The sequence below is a fragment of the Spermophilus citellus genome (assembly GCF_964194105.1).
Source record: "Spermophilus citellus genome assembly, chromosome: 4".
NCBI lineage: Eukaryota > Metazoa > Chordata > Mammalia > Rodentia > Sciuridae > Spermophilus > Spermophilus citellus.
The window spans coordinates 22,088,669-22,116,260 of record NC_138185.1 but is presented as its reverse complement, the minus strand read 5'-3'; the positions used below and the strand labels follow the sequence as shown (position 1 = coordinate 22,116,260).

Genomic DNA, 27,592 nt, shown 5'->3' with positions numbered 1-27,592 from the left:
GAATATAAAAATAGCTGGGGATAGATCGGGTTCAGTGGTTAAGCACCCCTGGTACCAAAAAAAAAGAGAGAGAGAGAGAAAGAAAGAAAGAAAGAAATTACCAGTGGCTGGGAGAAGGGGGAAGATTACAATTGCTGCTGAATGCACACAGGGTTCCTGTTTGGGATGATGAAAAGGTTTTAGAAATAGACAGTGGTCGTGTTTGCATGACATTGTAAATGAACAAAATCTTACTTTTAAAATGGTTAAAACGGCAAATTTTATGTTATTTATATTTAAAAATAAAACCTATGGGAAAAGGGGACTCCATGGAGACGGAGAGCACACCGGAGGCTGGGAAGGGGCCGTGGGGATGATTGCTTAGTGGGCACAGAATGGTACAGAACTTTCTGTGGGGTTATGAAAAAGTTTTAGAACTAGATGGAGTGGTCATTACACAGTACTGTGAATGTACTAAATGTCACTGGACTGCACACTGTAAAATGGCTAATTTCATGTTATATGATTTTCTCCTCAATTAAATAAAAAGGAGGAAAACTATGGAGAAGTAAAATCTATGAGCTGCAGCCAAATAAGCATTCAGGGGGAAATTTTTAGCCTTTCTATGACACATTTGTTGGAATATAAGGATGTCAGAGAGTGAATGAGCTAGGTTTCCAACCCAAAAAGGTGGGAAAGGAGCCAGACACAATGGTCCACGCCTATAATCCTAGCTACACAGGAGGCTGAGGTTGGAGGATAGTAAATTTGAGGCTAGCCTCAGCAACTTAGGAAGACCCTTTTTATTTATTTTTATTTATTTATTTATTTTGAGAAAGAGAGAGAGTTTTTTTAATATTTATTTTTCAGTTCTCGGCGGACACAACATCTTTGTATGTGGTGCTGAGGATCGAACCCGGGCCGCACGCATGCCAGGCGAGCGCGCTACCACTTGAGCCACATCCCCAGCCCCTCTAGACCCTTTTTAAAAAATAAATTTTAAAAAAGAAAGGGCCATGCCTGGAATCTCAGCAGCTCAGGAGGCTGAGACAGGAGGATGGCAAGTTCAAAACCAGCCCTAGCAACAGCGAGGCATTAAGCAACTCAGTGACACCCTCTAAATAAAATAGAAAATAGAGCTGGGGATGTGGCTCAGTGGTTGAGGGCCCCTGAGTTCAATCCCTGGTACCCCCCCCCCCGCCCGGCCCCAAAAGAAAGAAAATGTCCTGGACCCAGCTTTGACGGGGATGATAGGGAAGTAGTTTCCAGGAAGCAGTTTGAACCCTAGAACTGCACTGTCCAATCACAGACAATAAACTAGCAAACAAGCAAGTGTGTAGGAGTTTCCAAGACTGAAGAGAATATGAAGAAACTGAGCAGGGCAAGGATCCTGGCTGACAGGTGGAGAACAGAAGGTGGGTGAGGCTGGCGGAGCTGGCAGGGCCCACTTTGCTGAGGCACCTCGTCCTTCCTGTCTTCCCTCCTGTCTGCACCTCAGCTGGTGGAGTCAGCCCCAGCACTGTCCCCTTCCTTTGCAGATCGTCCGGGTCAGGAAGGCGGGTGTTCAGGTGTACAGGATGGGGCCTGTGTTCAGCCAGGATGCCTGGGTTCTGGCCTGGCTCTGGCTGCCCTGTGCTGTCACCCAGGCCAACGTCCTTGTCTCACAAGAGGCCCCAGAGCCCCCTGTGGTTCTGGAGATCTGAGATCCACAGTGGGTCACAGGGCTGGCCTCTCAGCTTCCCAAGGCCCCCTGACTCATGACCCAGCATCATGTGACCTCTGTTTCCATCCTCATGCCTCCCTCTAACAAGGACCCATGTGATAGGTTGTGTCCCCCCAGATTCAGATGATCCCCCACCTCAAGCTCCTTAACTACATCGCATCTGACAAGGACATGGACTTATTGGATGTCTGTCAGCTTGGCTTCCATGTGCCCAGCTGGCACCACCCTCACTTGCTCTGCTTCAGCCAGAGCTGCTCCTGTGGGTCTACAGCCCAGCAGGCACTGGCCAGACCAAGTCCTGGGGCTCCTCTGAGCAGGGCTGCTGCAGCCAGAGCTTAGAAGCTTCACTGGCCTCCTTCTGCTCCACTGTTTCCATAGGAAGACTGAGGCCCAGGAAGAGGAAAAGGCTTGCCTAATTTAAAACTGGTATTTCCAGAATGCCCTGGCTGGGAAACACTGGAAGCCAGCTAGTCCAACTTCCCCATTTTATAGGTAGGGAAACTGAGGCACAGTGACTGCACCCAAGTGCCACTGCTTTGTGAGGCCTTGGTCTGTTCACCTAGACCTAAGGACATGCCTCTGTTCTCAACTCTGAGAACTGTTCCAGGCTGTCAGTGCTTCATCTCAATTTGGAAATGATGGGCTGTGAGCTTATGGGTCTTCTCGGTGTCAGAGGTCCCCAATACCTGGCCTGAGGTCCATCTCAGATTTAATGAGGGATAGAGCAGATTTGGACAGAGGGTTTATATTTGACATAAGGATTCCTCTGCTTATCCAAGTGAAAAGTTGGAAAACATGCTCCTGCTGCAAGTAAGACAAGCCCCTGCCTGGGTCCCACTCATTTATTTATTTATTTAGCACCTGGGATTGAACTCAGGGACACTCAACCTTGCTAAGTTGCTGAGGCTAGCTTTGAACTCATGATCCTCCTGCCTCAGCCTTCTAAGCTTCTGGAATTACAGGTATGTGCCACCACACCTGGCTTTGGTCCTTTTTTTTTTTTTTTTTTTAAGCAGGGCTTGAACTCAGGGGCACTCAACCACTGAGCTACATCCCCAGCCCTATTTTGTATTTTATTTAGAAACAGGGTCTCACTGAGTTGCTTTGAAATGACGATTGTCCCGTCTCAGCCTCCTTAGTTTCTGGGATTACAGGTGTGCACCACTTCCGTCAGCAGTCCTATTCTTTAAAGGCCTCTCTGACTCTCTGAAGGACTTTGTTTTTTTCCCATAAGACAAGAATTATTCAGGAGACCAGGGGACATGCCCACGGAAGCTCACATTCCCCCTCTAGGCTGCACCCTGGATACTGGGGACCCTGGGATTCTCTGTCTAAATGACCCTAAACTGCTCCCAGGGCCAATGTGGGATTTTCCCAGGGGAGACCAGACCTCCTGGGGACCCTTCATGCTGTTGGGGCAGGTGTGGACAGGGCCTGGACTGGGTTGGGATACACTGGGCACTGCTCCTCATGATGAGAGAGAGACTCCACGGTGGAAAAGGCTGGGGCGAGAGCTGTCCTGTTCCCACCCCGCACTCTACCGTGGAATTCAGAGGATGGGGGAGCTCTGCTCACGGGCTTGCGGGTTATGATGAAGATCTATGCATCCAGCTGGGAGAGGAGAGGTGGTCTGCCGGTGGGTGGCTGGCGGCAGCCATCGCTTCACTGACACCCGAGGGCGTGGCCTCCCCATGGGTTCTCCTCCTCCACCCCACAAGGCAAGGGCAGACTCCCTGACTTTGGTCCCCCAATGCTGAGGTCCGTCCTTCCTGGCACCCTGGCCCTCCGGATCCAGCTGAGCCACTGAGCCCCCTCTGTCTTCTCTCCCTAGGACAGCAGCCGCCCGGGAGCAGTGACCCGGGCGCCCCGCTAGGGCAACGGCCCCGCCCCACGGGCCGGGATCATGAAAGGCCTCGGTGACAACCGCCCCCGCCACCTTTCTGACAGCCTGGACCCGCCACATGAGCCGCTGTTCGCAGGGCCTGATCGCAACCCCTACCTGCTTTCGCCCACGGAGGCCTTCACCCGCGAAGCCCGCTTCCCCGGGCAGAACACCCTCCCAGGGGACGGTCTCTTCCCGCTCAACAACCAGCTGCCGCCGCCCAGCAGCACCTTCCCCCGCATCCACTACAACTCCCACTTCGAGGTGCCAGAGGAGAGCCCGTTCCCCAGCCATGCCCAGGCCACCAAGATCAACCGGCTGCCCGCTAACCTCCTGGACCAGTTTGAGAAGCAGCTGCCCATCCACCGCGATGGCTTCAGCACCCTCCAGTTCCCCCGAGGAGAGGCCAAGGCCCGCGGTGAGAGCCCTGGCCGCATCCGCCACCTGGTCCACTCTGTCCAGAGGCTTTTCTTCACTAAGGCACCCTCACTGGAGGGCACAGCAGGCAAGGTCGGTGGCAATGGCAGCAAGAAAGGTGGCATGGAGGACGGCAAGGGCCGGAGGGCCAAAAGCAAGGAGCGGGCCAAGGCTGGGGAACCCAAACGGCGCAGCCGCTCCAACATCTCAGGCTGGTGGAGTTCTGACGACAACTTGGACGGCGAGAGTGGCGCCTTCCGCAGCAGCGGCCCAGCCTCCGGGCTGATGACGCTGGGCCGCCAGCCTGAACGCACCCAACCGCGCTACTTCATGCATGCCTACAACACCATCAGCGGGCACATGCTCAAGGCTGCCAAGAGCAACACTTCCGACCTGACTGCCCCACCACCCCCGCCAGCACCCCCCGCCACCTGCCCGAGCCTTGGGGTGGGCACTGACACCAACTATGTCAAACGGGGCTCCTGGTCCACTCTGACCCTCAGCCACGCCCATGAGGTCTGCCAGAAGACCTCGGCCACCTTGGATAAGAGCCTACTAAAGTCCAAGTCGTGCCACCAGGGTCTAGCCTACCACTACCTGCAGGTGGGTGTCTGCCAGGGTTGGGGTGGGATGAGGGCTGGGGATAGGGGCACTAGTTTTGAGGCCTGTCTTGTACTGCAGATTTACTTGGGAAGTTGCTTCATTCTGAGCCTCAGCTATGAAATGGGCTTCTGGTAGTACCTTCTAAAAGAGGATTCATTTGGGCTGGGGTTGTGGCTCAGCTGTAGAGCACTTGCCTAGCATGTGTGAGGCCCTGGGTTCGATCCTCAGCACCACATTAAAAAAAAAAAAATGAATAAAGGTATTGTGCCCTTAGAAGACAAATCTAGAAACTGTGCCACCCCATCCCCCTCCTGCCTCCTGCCCACCACTTCCATCAGACTGGCAGCTCCTCGAGGACAAGGACCACATCTGATGCATCTGATGCAGCCATGTGTCCCTGGGGTCAGGCATGGAGGAAATGCTCAGGAAATGTGGGAAGGGTAGACGGACAAATGGACAATTCTGCGAACACAGTCCTGATGATCAGGATGCTGGGAGAAGAGTCAGAGTGGGAGGTGGCGCAGCACTGAGGGCTGCCAGCCCTGGGGGCCTAACTCAGCTGGGGGGGTGTCCCTTCTTTCACATGCTAATGGCTATTGAGGCTGCTGTACCAAGGCCACGCAGCTTCAAACTGGCAGAAGGCTCAGAGACATCACTGCTGCTGCACAGTCCCAGGGGCTCTCAAGGGCAGGGCGAGCGGCTGTGAAATGCTGGCTGGGGGTGATGGTGCAGAGCCACACCCAGTGCTGTGCATGGAAGTTTCAGGAAACAAATCACAAATGAAAGGCACTGCCTCTGTAGGTAGTGAGCAGCTCATCCAGGGGGTGTGCAAGCAGAGACCTGGTTAGCCCTGGGGAAGTCATATTAAATGCGTTTTGACTGAGATGAACTTCAAGGTTTGACAGAGCCCTGAGTTCTTGTCATTCTGTATAAAATTCCAGAGACAGACTATAGGGGGAAGACTTTTTCTTTTCAATAGGAGGAGATTTTTCAATCTAGGCAGCTTTTTAACTGTATTGGGGCCTCTGGGGCTTTCAGTCTGCCTCCTTAGTTTAGACATCAGGGAGCATGGAGCATGGTGCATGGCCTGGCTCCCTCCCAAAACAGTGTGGTTGGATCTGATCAGGTGGAACTGCATCCATAACACCATAACTGGGGCTTGTGCTGCCTGCTTGGGTGACAGTGAGCAGGTAGTTAGAAACACAGTCTGAACTTTGAAAAAAATGCCTGAGAGCAATCACCTCAAAAGAGAAAACATACATTTTAGCACATAGTTTCGGAAGTTTCAGTCCATGATCATTTGATTCTCGTTTCTGGGCCTGTGGTGAGGCAGAGCATGGTGGCAGGGAGCATGTGGTAAAGCCAAGCAGTTCACCTCATGTTAGCCGGGAAGCAAAAAGAGGGAGGAGAAGAAAGGGGCCAGGGACAAAATATCCCTTTCAAGGGCACACCCCCAGTGATCACTTCCTCCAACAGCGATCACTTTCCCCACCTCCCAACAGTCCATTAAGCTATGAATCCATCAGTGGATGAATCCATTAATGAGGTCAGAGTCTTCATGGTCCAATGACGCCCAAAGGTTGGGGGACATTTAAAATCCAAACCGTAACAGATGCACAAGGCCTCATTCCTCGTGGGCAGTGGGAATAGACTAGCTAGGATTTGGGAGGTAGAATTTGCAGACCGTGGTGACTGGCTAGGCAGTCAGCAGGGGGAGTTATGAGAAGGCTGAGGGGGCTTCTGGGGTGGGGTCATCCCAGACAGGACCCTGTCACTGCATTGAGGGCATAAAGAAGGCTGGGTGCCTGTGTGGGAGTGTGCATCTGTGCCATGACGGAGGGCGTGCTTGCTGTGTACCCTGGAACATGTGGCCTGGGTGTCTGTGGTGAAGTGTGCAGCCCAGGCAGTGGCACCTGTGTGTGTCAGGGAGGACACAGTGAGGTGGGAGCATGGTGAGATGTGTGTTCAAGTCCAGGGGTTGCTGGTGAGAGAAGTGTGCGGTGTGAAGTGCGCCTGCCCTGTGTGCTGGTGTGTCCAGGTGAAGGGATGCACTGAGTGAATCGGCTGCCCGTGTGTGTCACTGAGGAGTGTGTGGTGTGCTGGGGGCACTTGCTGAGGAGCCTAGAGAGGAGGGTATGCCTGCTCTGTGTGTGTTGAGATATGTGGACACAACAAAGCCCCAGCTCTGAGTTCTGCAGCATGGAAGCGCTGAGATGTGCATATCAAGTCCCCTGTGTGTACGTAATAGTGTAAGTGACAGGAGAGTTAGACTGTGTGCATTGCCCCAGAGCAGCCAGCAGAGCCTGCCCTCAGAAGGGCAAGAGGTCCCCTCAGCTGTTACCTCCACCATAACCTCTAGAGACCAGCCTGCCCTCAAGCTGTGACCCCACTTGCCTCTATCCTGGCCCTGTTCCCTGGGTGCAGCCCCTGGGCTCAGATGGTAAACAGCCCTTTTTCCTGCTTGCCATATGGCTGCTGCTTCCAGGCAAACATTCTGTTCTCCATACCTCAGTTTCCCCATCTGTGAGGCAACGAATGTTGACTCTGGGTCCCCCACCCCCATGCTGATGTGACCCTTGACCCCTGACCCCCATTCTAGGTCAAGCTGTGCTTTTGGGTCTTGAGGCCTCTCTGCTAGTGACTTCCCTCCCTCAGGCCTGGTGTCATCCATGCAGTGGGATCACAGGCCATCCCCTGGGATGACATAATGAAATGATGGGAGGCAGTGACTACTGTCGAGGCCACTGGGATCCCAGGGCCTTAGAGTAGTTTTGCTGGGGCAAACCCAGCCTAGGATCCATAGAGGGGTTCAAGACTCGTTCAAGGGCATGCAGTAAAGCTGGGACAGAAGCGGTTCTTGAACCCAGAAATCCCTCGGGGCCCGAGGCTCTGCTCTGACGCTGTGGTTTCAACGACAGTAAAGCAGCATAGAAGACCCAACTCCCCGAGGTGGGGAACAATCCTTCGTGACCCATTTTCCAGGTGATGAGCCGGGGGCCAAGCTGTCCCCCGCACTCCTGCAGAGTCCTAACCCCCGATATCCCCAGGTGCCCGGCGGCGGTGGAGAGTGGAGCACCGCGCTGCTATCCCCCCGCGAGGCGGATGCCACCGCCGAGGGTCCCATCCCGTGCCGGCGCATGCGCAGCGGCAGCTACATCAAGGCCATGGGTGACGAGGACAGCGACGAGTCTGGCGGCAGCCCCAAGCCTTCACCCAAGACCGCAGCGCGGCGCCAGAGCTACCTGAGGGCCACGCAGCAGTCACTGGGAGAGCAGAGCAACCCACGCAGGTGACCGTGCCGCCCCGCCCCCTGGGGCCCCGCCCACAGGCGAGCCTTGCGCTCTAAAAGGACCACCCTCGTAACGGGAGCCCCGCCCACGTGCTAGCCCCGCCCCTTCAGGTGAGACCCTCGTGCCGCGAGCTCTCACCCGGGGAAGGCCTCTCTCAGCAGGTGCAGACAAGCCCCTAGATGAGCCTCTGCAGGTATGCCCCGCCCCTGGAGCCTCGCCTCCCTCTCCTGGGCCACTCAGGAGAGCCCAGCCCCATAGTGAATCCTGCCCCTCCACCTCAGATCCAGGCAACTGCTCCTATAAGATCCACATACTTAGGCTGCTCCTGCACTCATCTGATAAGTTGTCCCGGAAGATCCCCGCCATGAACCATCCATGAGTCCCACCCACAGTTAAGCCCTGACCACAGGTGAGCCTCATCCTTTGGTAAACCCCACCCATAATGAGAACCTCGCTGGGATGAACGGTCCAGGTAAACTCTGCCACAGGAGCCACATCCCCAGGTAAGTTCCACCCCACAGGGGACTGCCCCAGAGGATCCTTTCTTCAGCTTGGGCACACCAGCCCTTCATTAGTGAGTCCATCATATGTCCCAGCACTGCCCAGGGAAGGACCCTCTCTGTGCTGGGCTCCAGAATTGGGGAGGGGAGCGAAAACAGAGTCAAAGAGACATAGCCAGCCTCTGCATGTCCCAACACTCTGCCTGGAATTCCACCACTGGAGACTTGGGAGAATTAGAGGAAACAAGCTTATTCTGGTCTTCAACTCCTGGGGCCTGAGCCAAGGCTTGTTAGAGGAGGTAGCCTGGGCCTGAGGGAAGGGAATAGCTCAGGCAGGGGACAGTGAGACAGGAAGTGGGCAGTGTACTCAGAGCAGTCAGGAATCTGACTGGGGCAGAAGGCAGGAAACGGTCTCCAGGTTGCAGCCATCTCTGAGCCTCAGTTTTCCAGTGTTTAAGTGGAGGGGCCGAGCAGAATGACTCTGAGGCCCTTTCTAGTCCTGAGAACCTGCGATTCTATGAGTGACCAGTGAACATTAAGGTGGAAGAGGTGGGCAGGACCAGGGCATAGGCCTCGCGTAAGAGGAAACTAGTAACAGTAATGGCTGCTCTCTATTACATTTGACTTGCTGGCCACTGCGCCTACCCCAGAGCACGTGATACACACCTCACCACAACAGGCAGGCAGTGTCGACCCCATTTTATTTGTGAGGAAGCTGAGACTTAAGCAAGGGATGGTGACTCGCCCCGGTTCACCCAGTAAAGAAAGCTCGGTTCCAGTCCAAGCCCTCTGGGTCAGTAGTCTGAACCTTCGGATGCTTGGATGTTTTCCCTGTAGAGTAAGTGATGGTGGAGGCCTGGGGTTAGGTAGATGTGAAAAAGACTGAAGAGCTGAAGCCATAGGGATTAGTGATGAGTCCTCTGGGACCTGGAAGAAGCCACCAGGTCATCACGGTGGAATTAGATCCTTCAGGCAGGCCTGGTCAATGCTGTGGGTATAAAGACACTGTTCAGTCTCTTTAGTTGCAAGAGGGAGCAAGAAGGGGAGTGGTGGAATTGGGCCAGGCTGAGCTAGCGTCCTCCCTTAAAAGTCTATTATAAGCTTGTGCTGCCACCTAGTGGCATCAGCGGGCATGACAGGTGAGGGTCACCTGCTCACTACAGGTAAACAGATAAGGTCCCCAAAAGCTGGGAGCTCTCCCCTAGTTCATCACCCCCTACCCTCTCAGGCTGGCAGGGACTTCCATTTTTCCTTCAGTCACTGAATGATCTTGGCCAGTCTTTTACCCTCTGGACCTCACTTTCCCAGGCTGAACAATGGGTGGGCTGACCTCCTATCCTCCCCTACCCCTTGCCCAGGAGTCTGGACCGCCTGGATTCAGTGGACATGCTGCTGCCTTCCAAGTGTCCAAGCTGGGAAGAGGACTACAACCCCATCAGTGACAGCCTCAATGACTCCAGCTGTATCAGCCAGGTGAGGTGGCTGGAAGCTCAGTGGGCTTGGGAGAGCCCCTGCTCCTGCCCAGGAGGATAGTCGTCCAGGCCCAGCCCTTCCCATCTGGTCCCCGGATGTCTACACTGTGCTTCTGTTTGGCCTTTGTTCCTGAAGCCACCTCTGTATGTCTCTCTGCTCCACTGACTGTCCTGTGGCTGGAGAGCATTGTCACAGGGTCTGATACACATCTCCTGAGCTGGGGATCCAGGGAGGACACCTAAAACTGCTGCCAGTAGGGGCTCTGGCCCTATCAGCTCCTACTGGGTTCAGAGCCATGGGGTAGAAAACAGAAGGTTTGGGTTCAAGTCCCATTCTTGTCACTGATGGTAGGAAACCAGGTCAAGTCCCCTCCCCTCCCTGTGCCTGTTTCTTGATTTAGGACAAGAGGATGGTAATTCCTGTTTCAGTGTTATGAGGAATAAATAGGATAAAAAACTTAATATGTTCAGCAAAGCATGGCTCTCTTTATGCTTACTATTATCATCTTGCTGTGTGACCTTGGGCAAGTTACTTCTCAACCCTGAGCCCACCTGCTCAGTGGGAAGCTTGACATCCAGGGCCCAGCCAGCTCTGCCATTGATGGGGAGAAACACACTGCTGCACTTTTCACCTGCCTGCAGCATTCTCAACTGTCAGTTCCCTGAACCCTCACAGCCACCCCAAAGATGGCCTTTTAGTCCATAACCCCATTGCCCAAATGAGGAAACTGAGGTTCTGAGAGGTGAGGTCACACAGCTAGGAGGAGGGAAAGCTGAGCAGGGACCCAGTCCCTGCCATGTGCACGATACTTTAGTGCTTGTGAAGGGAGACAGCCGAGGCTGAGGGCTCCCTGCGTGCCGTGGACAGGGAGATGAGCCCAGAGAGGACAGGCCTTGGCCCCTCAGGTATAGGTCCAGAGCCGGGGCCAGGGGACCCCTTAGAAGGCTTGAGAGCCTGGCTTGGAGCTTGGTGGTAGAGCGTTAGCCTCTATGCCCAGCACCACAAAAAAGAAAGAAAGGGAGGAAGGAAAGCGAGAGAAAGGCAGGCTTGGGGACCTCCACCACTCCATTATTCTTGGCCTAGCCAAACCCTTCCCCCAACTCTCCAAACACCTGTCTGAATTTGGACATGGGAAGGGGTGGAGCACCGCAGCCCCCGAGCACTCTGCCCCTAACACTTTCATCCAGGCCCCAACAAGTCCCTCCTGCACAACTGTCCTGGCCTTCAGGCCTGACCCTTCCAAGTGTTCTTAGCAGTCAGAAGTGGCTTCAAGCCCTCCCAGGGCTCCCACATCACCCCAAGGGAAAGCCAGGGTCATCCCTTGGACCTGGAGCCCCTCTAAGACCCAGGCCCTGCCTCCCTCCCAGGCCCTGCCTCCCTCCCAGGCCCTGTCTCATCCTGCTCCAGCCGCGCTCACCTCCCTTCTGCTCCTTGCACACCAGGGCCACACCTCTTCCTACCCAGGTCACAGTTCTCTTGCCAGGGAGTGTTCTGCCCTCAAAATCTTTGCACAGCTGGCTCTCAGATTAAATGTCACTTCCTCAGGAGGCCTTCCTGGGTCACCACAGTAGCTCCCCCCACCCCCGTGCTGTTTCTGTGCCCCGCCGTAGCCTCTCAGTACAGGAAGTATATTAGTTTATTCACTTAATGTCTGGTCAGTTCTTACAACTGGGATCTTCCTGTAGGCAGGGACCATGTTGTCCTGTCCCCCACCAGTGTCTCTCACACCTGACGCATGCTCAGTAGGTGTTTACAGAACAGGCACGTCCCTCCCTGACTCTCCCATATCATGTTGTCTCCTTCCTGGGCCTTCTGTTTCTCTGGGCCCCTCTGTTTTCTGTCTTATCTCCCTCCTTCACATTGTCCTCCAACTCTCTCAAATGTGTATCCATCTCCATATGTCTTTCTGTTCTCCGTCCCTCACCTGTCCCCAGCACCTGGAACACCTTTTCCTTTTGACTACACGGAAAGTCTCCAGGAATGGGCCAGTCTGGGGACTCAGGCAGATCTCACCCATTGCTCCTTGCCCAACCTGGCTCTCTCCTAGTCCAGGGTCCTCTGTCTCCTCCCCTCCCCAAGCCCTCATATCTAGAAGGTTTAACCACCTGAGCTGCATATGTAGCCCCAGAGATGTTCCAGCCTGGGGAGGAGACAGCTCTGGGTGCCATCCCTAATCTGCATATCAAGGTGGGCTGCCTGCTCAGGGAGAGAGGCAGCAAAGTATCCACGGTCCCAGGGGCTAGACCAAGAAAAGGACTTATAAATAGCAGATCACAAGTCCTCAGTAATGTCCAGCCCCAGGAATGAGCCTCCCATTCCTAGAGGAAGCCAAGTGATATCGCCTAGCATCTGGGCCCCAGCCATTCTGGGGAGGAGGTTAGATCAGCTAACCTTAAGTTCCCTGGCACCTGAACCTGAATCCCCCAGCCCAGCCCCCACCCTGGCCCTCCCATAACCCTCACCCTCTCTTTCCTGCAGATTTTTGGACAGGCCTCCCTGATCCCCCAGTTGTTTGGCCATGAGCAACAGGTCAGTATATTCACTATTCTCATGCATCCAAATCCAAAGTCCAGGGCTAGGCCTTAGGTCTGCGTCTGAATGGGCCTAGCACCAACCTGGGCAGAACCATGACAGGAAAGCTCCTCCAATGCAGATGGAATTGAGACTCACATGGGTATACTGACCCTCCACTCAACACTGGTTGCTTCATTCCTCTGTGCCTTAGTTTCCTCTTCTCAGAGAGAGAGAGCGAGAGCAAGCTAGGTCCTATTGGATAAGAAATAATTTCAGGACAATAGGAAGTATTCCCTAACAGTCCTCTGACTCCCTCCCTCCCTCCCTCTTCTCCTCCCCTCCCCCCAAGTCTGGGGAGACTGTTTTGTTTGGATAGGGGGCTGCCAGGTCCCTGCTCCCAAATTCCCTGACTGTCCTCTTCTCCAGAGCCCCAGCAGAACCTTTAAGGATTTGGGCGTGTTGAAGTGAATGAAAAGACTTTTCAACTTTACAAAAGTTGGCAGAGGCAGCACAGTCATGGCACTGCCTGGCTGCCCAGAGGGTCCCCCTCCCATGAACACTTATCCTGCTCCTGGAAGAGGCCCCCTTTCCCTACTAACCCCAAGTCCAGAAAGTGGGGCAGGAAAACTGCTCTGAGCTCAACCCCTCATTATAGCCAAGAATGGACAAGGGACTTGTCTAAGGTCACATATCACACAGAGCAAAGCCAGGACCAGACTGTCTCCTGATTCCCACCGTAGATGCCTATGTGTCCCTCTCCCCATGTCATAGAAGCTATGTGTTCCTTTTGAACATATTATTCCAGAGAGTCTTCAGGGAGCCCACAGTGGGCCAGGTGACCTCTATATCCCCCTAACTGCAATAGGTTTGTGGTAAGAATGTGATGTGTTAGCATATAAAGCCCCTAGGACAGTCCCCAACACACACAGGCCAGCAGCACTAACTAGCTGGCCTCCCTCCCTGCACCCCAGCTTGGGAACATCTTTTTTTTTTTGTTTGGGAGATTGATTCCAGGGGTACTTAACCACTGAGCCACATCCCCAGCCCTTATTTTGTATTTTACTTAGAGACAGAGGCTCACTGAGTTGCTTAGGGCCTCACTAAGTTGCTGAGGCTGGCTTTGAACTTGCCATCCTCCTGCCTCAGCCTCCCAAGCTGCTGGGATTATAGGCATGCACCACCATGCCCAGCGCTTGGGAGCATCTTAACCAACATTTGTAAATCCTTGCACACAGCCTATGTACAAGTGGCCAGGTGCTTACTCTCCCAGACTCTGTTCTAAGCACCACTTAGTTCATTGGATCTTGACACTAGAATCAACCCCATTTTATAAATTAAAACTGAGGCACAGAATGATTTAAGTGAATTGCCTGTGTTCAAACTGCAAGGAAACAATGGACCCAGGATTGAAACCCTGACAGTCTGGTTCCAGAGCTGTGCTGTTATAGTGTAATTCCAAAGCAAGGCCTCCTTGCCCTTGGCATTCACAAAGGTCTCCCAAAATACCTCAGTTTGCAACTTCGGTGAATAAACACAGTTGCTTTAATACCCCCTCCAAGTGAATTTTACATGCCGTGTGGTCTGTTTTAGCAGCTCTATTCAGTAGAACTGTCTGCAGTGATGGAAAATGTTCTACAATCCATGCGTGTCTAAGGTAGCCACTGGTCACTAGTCACATGTGGCTTTTGAGCAAGTGAGAAAATGTCACTAGTATGACTATGGAACTTTATATGATTCTAAATAAATAAACCTAAATAGCCACATGTAGTTAGTTATATTAGACAGCACAAATTTAGACCTTTGCAAATACCTTCCAAATTGGTTGAGGATCCATTTAGTTGATTTACCAGACTAGTACCCAGCCCAGACAGTTCTGTTGCATGCAGTTAATAAGGAAGGACTGACCCAGAGTGCACAACGATGGCCTGAGGTCACACAGCTACTCCATTGATGAGATCCATCCTTTCCTCCACATGATGCTCCATCAGCTGGAATTCTCTCCTCCTGGAGCCCTCGGCTCCCCTCAGGGCCTCTACCTAGTGTTTATGTTTGGCCAACTGACTCCCCAATTTATATTGTGGTCTCCACTTACCAACATATCCTGAGACACGTGTCCTGAGTCAGAAAACCATTCTAGAACCCTCAGAGAGTGCATGTATGAGAGCCCTCTATGCTCATGCCCCCGGCGTCAGATGTGCAGGGTCCTAGTTCTGGAGGAAATGGACCCATCTGATGAGATTGAACTAGATGTGAGATGGCAAACAGCATACCCACCTTCACTCTCAATACAGTCCCTGGCAGACGTCACTAATCAATCCTCACTGCTACCACCTCATTCCAGACTTATCTTTACTCCCCAGGCTATTGCATCAGCTTCGTTTCTGGCCTCTGCCTCCATTCCAGAACCCTCCCCAGCATCCATTCTGTATCCTGGGGCTAGAGTAACTTTCCCTAATTTATATTTGGAGGGTTGCTTCTGCTCCTTCCTCCCTGGTGCCCCTGAAAAATGTCTTCCCTTCACTGCCCCTCATTTTCGTTTGGGTTTGCTTTTGGCATTTTCCCCCCTTGTAAAATGAATAAATCCCACGATAAAATGGTAAATATCCAGCACACCTACTGCTGACCCCATGCCAATATCCAAGGTGGACATTACTAATTGATGATAGACTTCTTTCACCCTGAATCGATATAAACTTAAACTGGCTGATCAATATGGACATGCTAGCAAGCTAGAATCTAGTTAACATCCTGCAATAGTCCCCCTTTCCCCTCGCTGTAGGCACAGGGAAACTGAGGACCACAGAGGTGAGAGGAGCTGTTCATTTATTAAGGGCTCGGAGTGACGTGGGAGGAGGGGTGGGCTGTGGTGAGGCCCACCAACTGTCCAGCCCTGCAGCTGAACGACCAGCAAGCATCCCTTCCCCCACAACGAGCAAAGCTGGACCTGACGCCTGCCTTTGCCTGGACAGGTACGGGAAGCAGAGCTGAGTGACCAGTACGAGGCAGCCTGCGAATCCGCCTGTAGCGAAGCCGAATCGGCAGCGGCGGAGGCTCTAGACTTGCCCCTGCCCAGCTACTTCCGCTCCCGCAGCCACAGCTACCTGCGGGCCATCCAGGCAGGCTGCTCGCAGGAGGAGGACAGTGTCTCCCTTCAGTCCCTCTCGCCTCCGCCCAGCACAGGCAGCCTCAGCAACAGCCGCACGCTTCCAAGTGAGTATGGCGGTGATGGGGGTTGTTGTATTTTGTTTTTTCGAGAGGAACCACGCCTGGTGGGCCAGTCTGGGGGATTGTGTGGGAGGAAGCCACAGTGGGCTGGCCGCCCCGGGAAGCATGGTTGGGAGTGAAGGCAGAAGGCCTTGCCCGGTGCTTCCCACGGATTGGTGAACTGGAGCTCAAAGGAAGGGTGGCTGAAGCAGACTGGGTGGGGTCGGGGGTGCTTAGACTCCTGGCCTTGGTGGCTTCCTGGCTTCGAGCAGCCTGATGCTGGTAGGCAGGCTAACTGAAGTGGGCCTGCTGTTGGGATTAATTAAGGAAGCAAATCTTTGGGAGAGTAGGACCTGCAGAGAGGGCAGATCTGTGTGGAGCCTTCTCATAGGGAGTTTCAGGTCTCTCACACAATCAGGGAGAAGCCACTCTTCCTGATTCTTGTTCTGACTCCTCTGAAGATAACCCATGTGTGATGGGAGGAGGAAGGAACACTGTGTGAGGGAGCTAGCCGTGCAATAATAGAAAAGTCCAAGAAAAAGACCAAGAAAACACAGCAACATTTCTGGTTTAGTAGAGAGAAGAGAGAGATTTGAGCTTATTCTAGGTAGGCAGTTCTCCTCCCTGAGCCTTAGTTTCCCCATCTATAAATTGGAGATATAAGCCAGACCCCCAGAGAGCTCTTGAGGAGCTAAAGCTCACTGTCACCCTCCTATCATGAAGGAGCCAGGAGGCTCTACCTAAACACTCTGTGGTAGGAGTGCGACAAGTGTGACCCTGGTTACTGGGTCTTAGTCAGACTTGCTCCCTGACAATCAGGGCAACTGGGGCTGGATTGTTGTAGAAGAGATGGCCGTTTCATGGGCTCAGTCAGTGTTTGGTGTCAGTTAATGAACTTGAATCCCACAGCTATTCTACACACAGGTAACCAATTTACTGGTTAAATGAGCTGATCTCTGTAGGGGGCACAGCAAGAAACAACTTGCCCTGACTATTGCCCTCTAAACCCTTTCGGGTCTTCCTGCCCTGTCCCTGGGTGATACCTGGAGCAAATCCCTGAGCTCTTCTGGTCACTTTAAGAACTTTAGGATCAGTCTCCTTTTCAGTTACTAAGAATCCTTTCTGATCCAATTTTACAACTTCAGCTTCGTCCAACTCAAATGCCAGCTCCTGTGGCTAGGGCCAGTCATGGGCTGGGAAGCCCCCAGTGGAGAGCTGGATGGTGGTCAGTGTCTTCTCTCTACCTTGTTCACCAGTGCTTATTTCTGGTTCCTCCAGGTGGGATGGGAAGGAAAGGCAGATGGGGCAGGTGTTGTGTGGCGCTGGGACTCTCTGAATGACAGGTGCTGACCCATGGCCTGAAGAGCCTTCCTTGGGTCTTCTTTCCTGACGCAGGCCATGCCCTTCACTCCGCTCCTTCTTATTTTCCCTCAGCTTCTCTCTCTGGTCCCCACCTCCCCACTCAGCTTTTTTATTTTATTTATTTATTTATTGGTACTGAGGATTGGACCCAGGGGCACTTTACCACTAAGCCACACCCCCAGCCCTTTTTATTTTTTGAGACAGGATCTTATTAAGTTGTTCAGGGTCTCACTAAGTTGTTGAGGTGGGCTTTGAACGTGCAATATTCTGCCTCAGCCTCCTGAATCACTGGGTTTACAGGTGTGTGCCACCATGCCCGGTTCCATTCAGCCGTTTTGCTAGGGACCCTGGCCTGCTAGCCAGGCATCTGGGGCAGAATCCTCTGACAACAATTCCAGTCCTACTTTCTCCCTTCATGATCACTTAACCATGTGAAGATGAGGGCCCTGTCCCTGTGGAACATTGAAGTATGGACTGGTCTGCTATAGCCTTCCTTCTAGACCTGCTAACAGGGGTAGTCCTGCCAGCCTCTCCTCTTTAGGGGTCTCCAAGCCAGAGCTGAGACCATGGTTCTATGGCCTCCAAATCCAAGGAAGACTCCTGTCAGTCTCTCCCAGGCACTCTGCTGCAGTCCCATGAGAGCCTCTGGTAAAGAATCACATTCCCCACATTCTCACATACCTGAGAAGTTCTCTAAACATAATGTTAGCCTGAAAGGACAAACAGCATCCCCAGAAGTTCCCTGAAAATAAGCCTTCACTCACCAGTTCCCTCAAACCCCAGTTACTCATGAATGGACTGAAGGTACATGATAGGCTACATGTCCCACAACTGTTTAGGCCCCTCTATTGGTCAGCTTTTGCCTCAGTAATGCTGCATAACAAACAATCACAAAGTCAGTACAACACAATGACATTAACTTCTTGCTTGCAAGTTTGTCAGCTAGGACAGCTGTGTTCCACATCTCCCATTCTCCTCCTGGGACCAGAGCCCTCCTGAGATCAGTGGCCTAGCCAGGGCATGTTCTTATAGTGGTAGCAGAAGGCAAGAAAGCAAGCCTAACCAGCTGCACAAGAATATTCAAGGCCCTGACTTGTCTGACATCTGCTAACATCCTATTGGCTAAGCAAGTCGTATGACTGAGCTCAAAGTCAAAGGATGAAGTACCCTCTCAGCCTTGTGTAAGACAGTACTTACATGGCAAAGGATGTGGATACAGACAGGGGTAAAGAACCAGGGTCAATAATTCAATCTGGCCAGGCATGGTGGTGCAAGCCTATAATCCCAGTGATTTGGGAGGCTGAGGTGGGAAGATCGCGAGTTCAAAGCCAGCCTAGCAAAAGCAAGGTGCTAAACAACTCAGCAAGACCCTGTCTCTAAATAAAATACAAACTAGGGGTGGAGATGTGGCTCAGTGGTCAAGTGCTCCTGAGTTCAATCCCCAGTACCCCAAAATACAAAATAAAAATGATAATTCAATCTGCTATAGTCCACTCTCTTGGCCACAGTTATTCACACCCTCCCACACAGAAAACACTATCCACAAACCCCCCAGAGTTTCATCCAATCATGGCGTCAAGACCTCATGACCTTTGTCAGGTCTGGATGTGGCTCCTCTTGATCAGTTTACCTATTATCTAAAAAACCAAGTCATCTACTCATAGCCCAGCCCTCCTGCGGGCACAACATACTTTGGTAAAACAGGGACAGTCTAACTACAGTTCATACTCCTTTTCACTGCTTCATGGCAAGTCAGAAGTAATTCTCAACAAATTGTCAGGCAAATACTGTGGGATAGGGTATATTCCTAGAATATCTCCTGTAATGGAAAATATACTCTTTGGGCAGCTGAACACCTTCCATATCCTGTTTCATACCTGAAATCTGGAGCTAAATGTTTTTTTCACATCTAGAGCGATCTCAGTTCCTTTAACCTAGGCTGATCAGTGTTATCCATGCACCTATCTCAAACACTATGTGTTTTCTTTCTTTCTTTTTTTTAAAGTAAATTCAGTCATATATATATATATATATATATATATATATATATATATACACATATATATATATATACATACACACACACACACATACACACACACACACACACACACACGTTTATTTTATTCTTTTTTTTTTTTTTTTTTTGGCTAAGGATGGAACCCAGTGCCTCACAGGTGCTAAGCAAGTGCTCTACCACTGAGCCACAACCCCAGCCCACAGTATAGGTTTTCTATGTACTCCATGTGCCAAAGCTACAGCCACAATTAGGTCTGAATCATGCCACGACCTCTTGACTTAATTATGCCTTCTTTAGGTATAGTAGACTTCTTCGAGACCATTCCCTTAAGCTTTCTGGGTGCTCTCTTGACCTGATGGTACTCCAGGTACCATCTAGTGGTACCTGGGAGTGTTAATAAAAGGTGTTATAACCACACCCTGAATTTGGTTTGGTTCCCATTATGTATCTTAACTAGTATCTTAACCTTAGTTTGATCTTTGTCCCCAGGCTGTATCTTAATTTGAGAATGATTTACTGGCTGGAGAAACTGCAGTTAACAGACTTATTTTCCAGCTCAGCAAGTTCTGGGCCTTCTCTATTTAAATACTCTCTACAGATTGGCCATTTCTTTTGTGAATTCCTCTCTTTCTTGTGCTTATCAAAAGCAGCTAAAAGGAGTCAGCTCTTGCTTTCAACATTTTGCCTGGAAACTATCTTTCCCAAATCTATCTGTTCTCCTCAAATTACTGTAGATGACAGTTTCACCAAGAGTTTGGACCCACACATAATCCCGAGAATCTTTTTTCAAGCCCCTTATCACATTTCACTCACTGTTTACTCACCACTTTGTCCTGGAGCTAATGCAACATATTTTCGGTTTTTATTGCTATCACACTTCACTTTGGGTACCAATTTGTATCAGTCAACTATTATCACAGTGATGCTGTGTAACAAGCACATGATTTCAACGGCACACAATAATAAGCATTTGTTCTCATTCATGAGTTTGCAGGTCAGCTGTTTTTGCTCTAAGTGTCCTACATCTTGGGACCAAAGGGTGCTTTGGAATCAGTGTCCTAGCCAGGGCTTGTTCTTCCCATAGTAATGGCAGAAATATTCAAGGCAACCTCATTGTGCAAACACATTTCAAGTTTCTCTATGATCCAGTTGATCAAAGTAAGTTACATGAGTCCAAAACCAAAGTCCAGTAAAATATATTCCACTCTTAGTGAAAGCAACTGTGGTAACAGCAAACAGCGTGACTACAAATAGGAGCTGAGAATTGAGGCCAATAATCCAATCAATCACAACACCCCCAGCACATCCCATATGTATGATACAGCTGTGGACACTAAATATAGAAATGTGGGGCTCCAGGTATTCTCCATTTGGAGGCTTTAGCCCAAATCAAGGTAGTTAAGAAGGTATCATTTAGCAATGTCTCACGGCTACCCAGACACATGTGCCCGTATAGACCTACTTATAGACTTATATCAAGTCTTGTGCTCCTCAACCTGTATGTGGTATGAAAACAGATGTAAAAACATGTGCATACTGATATTCTTATATGTATACATATATACCTAACATGAACATACACCTGCATGCACACACCTGTACATGTGTCTCCTCCAGGGCCCATGCCCCCCTTCCAAACCTTGTACACTGGAATTTGCCCTCCCAGGTTCCCCTCAGCACCCACTGCAGACCACTGCAAACTTGCCCTTCCTTCCTCTACCCTCTCTTCCCCTCATGCAAACAAGTGAACTCATGTACCCCACAGGGAAAACCAAAGCCACCACATTTTTAAGTCTGTGACTGGAACTGCAGCTGGCTCATGTGGCAGTTATGTACTGAGGTAAGAAAGGGTGCTCCTTCTTCAGGCACTTCACTGCCATCTGCCGAACAGGGGTCATGATATACAGTTTCTGTTATAATTAGATCCATTACTTCCATCTGCCAGGAATTTGTCATCATAATTCTATAACTTGATTATGTCTATATTATGGACGGCAACCCCCCACCCATGCATGGCATCCTTAATCAGCATAAAACTTATACAACTCTACCTGGCAGCCCTACCCATAATCACCTTCTTCCACGCAGGTAACCAACACACACAGGCCCACCCTCTCTCAGCCACTATCTCCGTGCTCAGAAGGCCTCCTTCCTCAATATCGGTCTCCAGGGAGTCATCCCTTAGCACATCCCACCACACACACAGGGTTATTCTGAGCCCCACACTGCTGAGTGGCATGAAAGTTCTTTGTCTCTCTCATGTGAGCACATACGTACACAGACCAGACGCAGGCAGGTAGAGAGACGTGGGTGAGGACTGGTTATTGAGGCAGTGACAACCTGGCAGAATGTGAGGGCCCACCCACCCACTCAGAGCTGGCCGGCTTCCCAGCTGCCAGGGCTGCCACTGCCACCCCTCCCTCCCCCTTTCTGACCCAGATTCCACATTCCAGAAATAGCTCTGGCAGGTGACTGGCAGGCAGGGCAGTTCCAGCTGGGACAATAGGGGGAAGCAGCAGCTCAGCTGCTGTCTGTGCCCCTCCCCAGCCAGAGGACCACCTGGGAGGGAACACAGGTGCTGTAACCCACAGTCTACCCCCCCCCATCCTTCCTCTCCTCTCTCTAGGCCTCCAAGAGGAAGAACAGAGAAAAGCCTCCCTCCCCTTACTCTGACATCTTCCCTCCCCACCTCCTCCCCCTCCCCATCCATCTTTGCCTTCTGTCTCTCCCTTGGCCTGTTTCTCTCCCCAACTCCTCTCTTTCCAGCCCCCACCCTCTCTTCCTTCCTTCCCTCTCAGTTTCTGGCCTTCCCCACCCTCCTTTCTGTGTCTCTCCCACTCCCTCTGAATCACACTGGAAGCTGAGACATTATCCAGGGGCCCGACAAGCATGATGGTAGAGGGCTGCTGAGTGGCACCCCCGCTCCTGCTAATAGCATCCTCTGCATCTGTGTATGTGTACACTTGTGCACATATGTGAACACACATACACACAGGTGCACACACTTGGGGTTACTCCCTGGCCATAGGAGTCTTGAAGCTGAGCTGGGATAGCTTCCAGGCCCAGGAAACACTTGTTCCCTGCTCAGGGGCCCCGAGTTCTAGTTTCAGCTCTTCTCTGCCACTCTGAGCAGATACATACCCCTCCCTGGCCTTACATTGGCTATTTGTGTTTGTGTTTGTGTACCTATCTGTCACCAAGTCACAGGATGATCTGCCCTCCCTTTGCCCCTTCTCCCAATCCCCAGAACTCTCCTGGTTTCTTCTCTGACTCACTACCCCCCGACTCCCAACATTGAATACACTGGAAGGGAGGCTCACAAAACCCCTCCAGTCAACCTCCTCCCCTAAGTCTACCCTGTAGCCCGCCCTCCCCAGTCTCGGGTTATTACACTGCAGGCTCCTGTCAGCTCAACCCATCTGATCCTCCGAGTATCAGGGCTAAAAGGAACCTCAAAGACCATCATGACCAGAGACTGCAACCGGACTTCAATTCTTGTGTCATTTCTGATCCTCAAAGCTCAGGACTGAGATTTAGTTAAGCAGATAAGTGTGCCACCATTGATTAGTGATGTCTGCTGTGGCCAGAAACTACCCATATCTGCCATTCCTGATTTAACCCAGTTACCTCAACATACAGCCAAGGTCACCCACCAAGTAGGTCAAGGAACTGTTTCCTCTTGAGTCTGCCTGATTTCAAAGCCTTTTCTCCCTTGTCCTATAGAGGGGGGCTCGGATCCAAGGTCATGGTAAAGAAGTACATATGGTCACAGGAGAATCATGTAGCAACATGGGCAGGATGAATTAGAGAGGCTGGTGTTCAGGCAAGGAACAGTAAAACCTGGGGAGAATCCATAGGGTCAGAGGGGAATAGGTGAATCCATGAGGCCTTCCCAGAATGAGTGATGAGGCACCAAAATTCCTTACTGTTGAAATGGGGCACTTCTCCACAGAAAGCCCAAGGGCAAAAGATAGGCTTCCTCACTGGGCTCCACCAAGTCTTGGACCCAGACGCTTCTGAGTGCATACTGGGTGCTGAGTACATAAATTATGACTCTTCTCTCATTTTTCAGCACATCGTAGGGGGGAAATTGTGATAGTGGGCAGACCTACGGTAGGAGCGACCTGAGGTATGCAGGGAAGCAAAGGACCTGGACTGCAAGAGGAGAGGGACGCTAAGGGCACGGGGAACTGGCTGGTGTGGGGGCAGTAATAGACACAGCTGTACTTTTGACTTTTTCTTTTAAATGAGGATAGGAAAGAGCAGGGAAGTTGAATGGTCCAAGGTCACATTGGCTTCAAGTGGTTGAGCCGAGATTGGAGCCCAGGGGAACCCATCTCCACGATCCCAAGTGCACACAGCTACCGGTGGAGCGGAGTGGGCAACTAGATTCACCTAGGAAGCAAAGTATAGGACCTGCGGGCTAATCTGACTATGTGTGAGGGGCGAGAACGCCACCTTACGCGGGTTTCTGTGAGCCTCGGAATTCCCGGACACACCAGGACGAACTAGTGTGCCTTTCCGCCCGCTCCACCTCCAGCACTAAGAACGCATCGCGTTCCAGATGGAACCGGTTTGGCTGGGCAAATCGAGGGGCGGAGCCCCCAGCTCGGGCATGCGCATGCCGACGTGGGCGCGAGCTCCCTTCCAGGCCCGGCCGGCCTGGGCGTGGGCCCAGTTGCGCGCCTGCGCACCGCCCCACCGCGCGCGCGCCCGCTGGGCCACCTGCCGAGAGGGGGCGCGCGCCCCCGGCCAGCCCGGGAGTCCCGGGCGACGCGCGCGCGGCTGACGCGGGGGGCGGGGCGGGGCGGAGCCGGCGCGGGGCTTTAACCCGGAGGCCCCGCCCCTCGGGCGTACAAAACCGGAGCCTCGGGCCGGGCCGCGTGAGGGAGGAGGGTGAGTGCCCGCTGCTGGCCGTAGCTGCCGCCAGTCCGTCCGTCACTCCGTCCGTCTGTCCGGTCCACGTCGTCGCCGCCGCCTCCTCAGCCCGGACGCCCGGGGCCCGCCCAGCGCCGCCCGGAGCAGCCGCGGCCCCGCGAGGAGACGGGCGCCGCCCCCGCCCGGCCCTGCCCTGCCCCCGCCCTCCTCCCGTCTGTCCGTCCGTCCGCCCGTCCGTCCTCCGCCCCCCCACGCGCTTCCGTCCTTCTGTCCGGTCGCCAACCCTCCGGCCCGTGTCCCCGCTGTGCCCGCTTTGTCTCTCCCTGGCTCGCTGTCTCTTTGTCTCTGCCCTCGCGCTCCCACCCGGCCCCTCCCTCGCTCCCCGATCTCGGGTCCCCCTCAAAGCGCTCCTCTCATCCCCCAGCCTCCCTTCCTGGGCGCCCCCAGATTTTTCGGGGCCTCTCCTTTAGAACACTTCCACTGTCCCCAAGGCTTCCCCTGAGCTTCCCGCACATCCTCCGGGGGGTGCTCCCTTCAATCTGTACTCCCATTCCCTGGGGTCTTGCCTGCTCTGAGCCCCTATTTCCCCCGGGGCTTTCCCTCTTCTGGGTGCCCCCCATATCCGGCAGGGCTTCCTAGATCCCTTGGGCTATCCTTGGGACCCCCAGTATCTTCCCAGCCCGCTGACTTCAGAGCCTGTCCTCCCTGGATTTGTTCCCTGTTGCTGTTTCTCCTTGTTCTCTCAGGCTTCTGAGCACCCCCACCTCTCTCTCTGAACCGGGGTCCCCTGCTTCGCTCTGCCTGCGCCCCACTTCTGCCTCGGAGGTCTCACCACGCTATGTCTCTGGCGCTGAAGGCCCCCCTCTGAGCCCGGGGCTCTTGGCCCCTCTTGCTTTCTTTCTGGTCCCCTGTCTCCCCTTTTCTCTGCTCCCTGTCTCTCCCTCTCCCTTCTTCTGTTTCTGCCGGGTCTCTGGGTTTCTGACCCCCATCCGGCCCTCATGGCTTTGTGTCTGGAGCTCTTGAAGCAATGTGAGTGGTGGGGAGTCCGTGTCGGGCCAGAGTCGGAGTCGTCCCGCAGGCTGGCCGCGGCTGAGGCTCCTTGGGGTTGGCGCTGGGGCAGGGGCTGGCGCTGGGGCAAGAAGGCTCTGTGGCCTTCGGCAAAGGGATCATAGAGGGAGGGGCCAGGCTGTCTGGCAAGGAGGGAGAGGGGCCTTCCTGCTCTGAGGCTTCTGCTTTAGTTGCTTGAGTGTGTGTGTGGAGGGCGCACCGGGCTTGGCCCTGCATGGCCTGGCACTTTTGATCGCTTGTGGGCAGGCCTGGGCTATTTTGAAGCCAGCAGGATGTGATATCACTTGGGCGTTTATTTAGATTGTCTGGGGGTGGGGGCTGCGTTCTTACCAACTTGAGTAATGAAGTTTTGCAGGGGGGTGCGGCCTCCTAGGCAGCTGGGCTGTGGCGTCAGGTTTGTGGCCAGAACTTTGCAGGCCACCAGAATGGGTAGATGAACAAGGATCTGTGAGACTTGGTCTTGCTGAAACTTGATTCAAGATGAATAGGGGGAGGAATTGTTCTTAATTGGGCAACCTCTGAATACTGAGTTTGTCTAAGACCTCTGGAGCCTTGGTTCTGCCAGCTTCAGGAGGTGTGACCTTGAGTGAGACCTTTGACCTCTCCAAGCCTCAGTTTCCCCATTTCTAAAAAGGGAATCATTGTGTGTGCTAGCCTCACAGGGTTGCCATGAAAAACAAATGAAACATCTGACATGCTTTGTGAACTATCAGCCTATCTTTAAATGGAGCCCCAGAGGTGGGGAGTAGCTTGCTGAGAGTACATAGCTAATATCTGCCAGAGCTGGGACAGGGATCTAGCCCAGGACCCCACAGTCCAGGGTTCTTTATTCACCACTCCACTACCACCTGGTTGTTCAGAAATACATCTGCTCTCTGAGAGCAGAGAAATGTCTGTCCCTTATTTATGCCTCAATTCCTGGTTGCTTTTCACTGGTTTGTAAAGATAGGAGGATGTGTGTCCAGATAGATGTCTTTGCTTGGGACAGTTGGATTGTCCATGTGCCATCTCATTATTGTTTAAGAATGGGACAGTTGCACTTGGAAACAAACTTTGTGGTTGGGAGCCATGGCTACTTTTCCTTCTTCCACTGTAGAGTGAGAGAACAAAGGCCCCACAAAGAAAGGCTCCACAGAGGGCTGGAGTTTGCTGTCAGGGACCCTAGGATGTCCTAGAACTTTAGAGCAGGGAATCAGACCAGCTATTGTAGCTCCCTAGTCTTAGAGATGAGGCTATGAGGGCCAGAAGGGCCAAGGACCCACAGAGGTTTCAGTCAGTACCTTCCCTTGGGTGTTGGCTTCCTAATCTATAATATGGGAATAGGAATGCTTGTCCTAAGACTGACTGAAATAATGGAATCCCTAAAATTCTGTCAGGCAGAGTGCCAAAGTTCTGATCCTGACTCTGAAGCCAAAATGCTATGTGACTCTGGAATTCTGTTTTTTCTGCTGAAAATGAAGATATTGGGTGGCATTGCAACTGTGCCTCATCTTACATTTTAAAAGTACGCTTAATCACAGAGCAAGGAAAATGGGCTGAATGATGCCACGTGTATGCTGATGCCATGCTGTAGGGTTTCAGAGGAGAGAGGTCCTGTCTGGGCAAAGGGATCAGAAGGACTTCAAGAAGGAGGTGGCAGTTGTGCTGAGTCTCTATACAAGGCATGCTCTGCCTCTTACACAGCTTTTCCAGAGAGGAAATAGTATGAGATTTAGAGCCACAGACACCTGGTTTTAATCGGTCTCCACCACTCACTGCCTATGTAAACTTGGACAGGTTACTTTCTTTGAGCTTCAGTTTCCTCATCTGGACTCCAGATAATCATTTATACTCAAGATTGTGCTGAGACTCAAATGAGATTATATATATATATATATATATATATATATATATATATATATATATATATATAACACACCTGGTACCCAGTAGGCAAGTGATAAATGTGAACTCTCCCCTCCCAATAATATCTGGGTTACTTTTTTCTTTGTGAGAATAAAACAAAGGCCCAGCCTCTCCCCTCCTGGTGGTTGGGGCTCAGGTAACAGGGAAGGCACCTTCTGACTCTTCTAGTAATAATAGGAATAACCCTCTAATCTCTCTGGCTGTGTACGGCATTGTGTAACCTTCAGGCTCTTTCCTGACTACTTTTCCTCAACAATAGTCCCAGGAGGAAGTCAGAAACCATTGGATACTCCCTCTTTCACAAGTGCATGGAGAATAGAGGGCTCTGAGTGGGATAGGGACCTACTCTGGATCCCACTTAGGCTCAGGGTAGGCTTGGAGCCCATACTGCTTGTCTGTTTTTCTCTGCAGCCCACAGCTTTCCTCCAAGTTTACTGCTTCTGCCTGGTAGCCTGTCCCTCAGGCCGCCTTCTCTGGCATCTGTTCCAGACATTTTCCTGGTCTCTGAGCTCATCTCAGATTTAAAGGAGGCTAACTTGAGGCTTGGTGGGGACTGAGTCACCACCTCCCCTAGCTTTCTCATCCTGAGTAGCAACCAGATGCACCCTGAGGGCCACTGCCAGAAATATATTGGTTATAGACACCACACACTACAGGGTTTCCTCCCAGAAGCTCTGATGGGTTCCAGAATGTGTCTTGCTGGGCTCTTGGGAAAGGTTACAGTGGGGTTCTGTATGAATTTCTTCACTCCCCAAGGAGTGAAGGTGAAAGTTT

The 27,592-nt window shown here is 52.2% G+C and overlaps 2 protein-coding genes across 7 annotated transcripts in view; one reads left to right on the top strand and one right to left on the bottom strand.

Moving 5' to 3' along the window:
* The window catches only part of MTCL2 (microtubule crosslinking factor 2), a 351,820-nt gene that overhangs the window by 25,211 nt on the left and 299,017 nt on the right, over positions 1–27,592 (bottom strand). The gene's annotated exons all lie outside the window — the stretch shown is intronic.
* The window catches only part of DLGAP4 (DLG associated protein 4), a 78,579-nt gene continuing 54,577 nt past the window's right edge, over positions 3,591–27,592 (top strand). For 2 of the 6 annotated variants that reach the window (XM_081292495.1, XM_081292496.1), the window contains exons 1-5: positions 3,591–4,604; positions 7,652–7,893; positions 9,753–9,867; positions 12,346–12,396; positions 15,351–15,591. In XM_081292495.1, the coding sequence (XP_081148621.1) occupies positions 3,606–4,604; positions 7,652–7,893; positions 9,753–9,867; positions 12,346–12,396; positions 15,351–15,591 (1,648 nt within the window). In that variant the 5' untranslated portion in view covers positions 3,591–3,605. Of the gene's footprint in view, positions 4,605–7,651; positions 7,894–9,752; positions 9,868–12,345; positions 12,397–15,350; positions 15,592–23,717; positions 24,875–27,592 lie in introns of those variants that run through there. The other 4 variants (XM_081292497.1, XM_081292500.1, XM_081292499.1 and 1 more) reach the window with 4 other exon arrangements.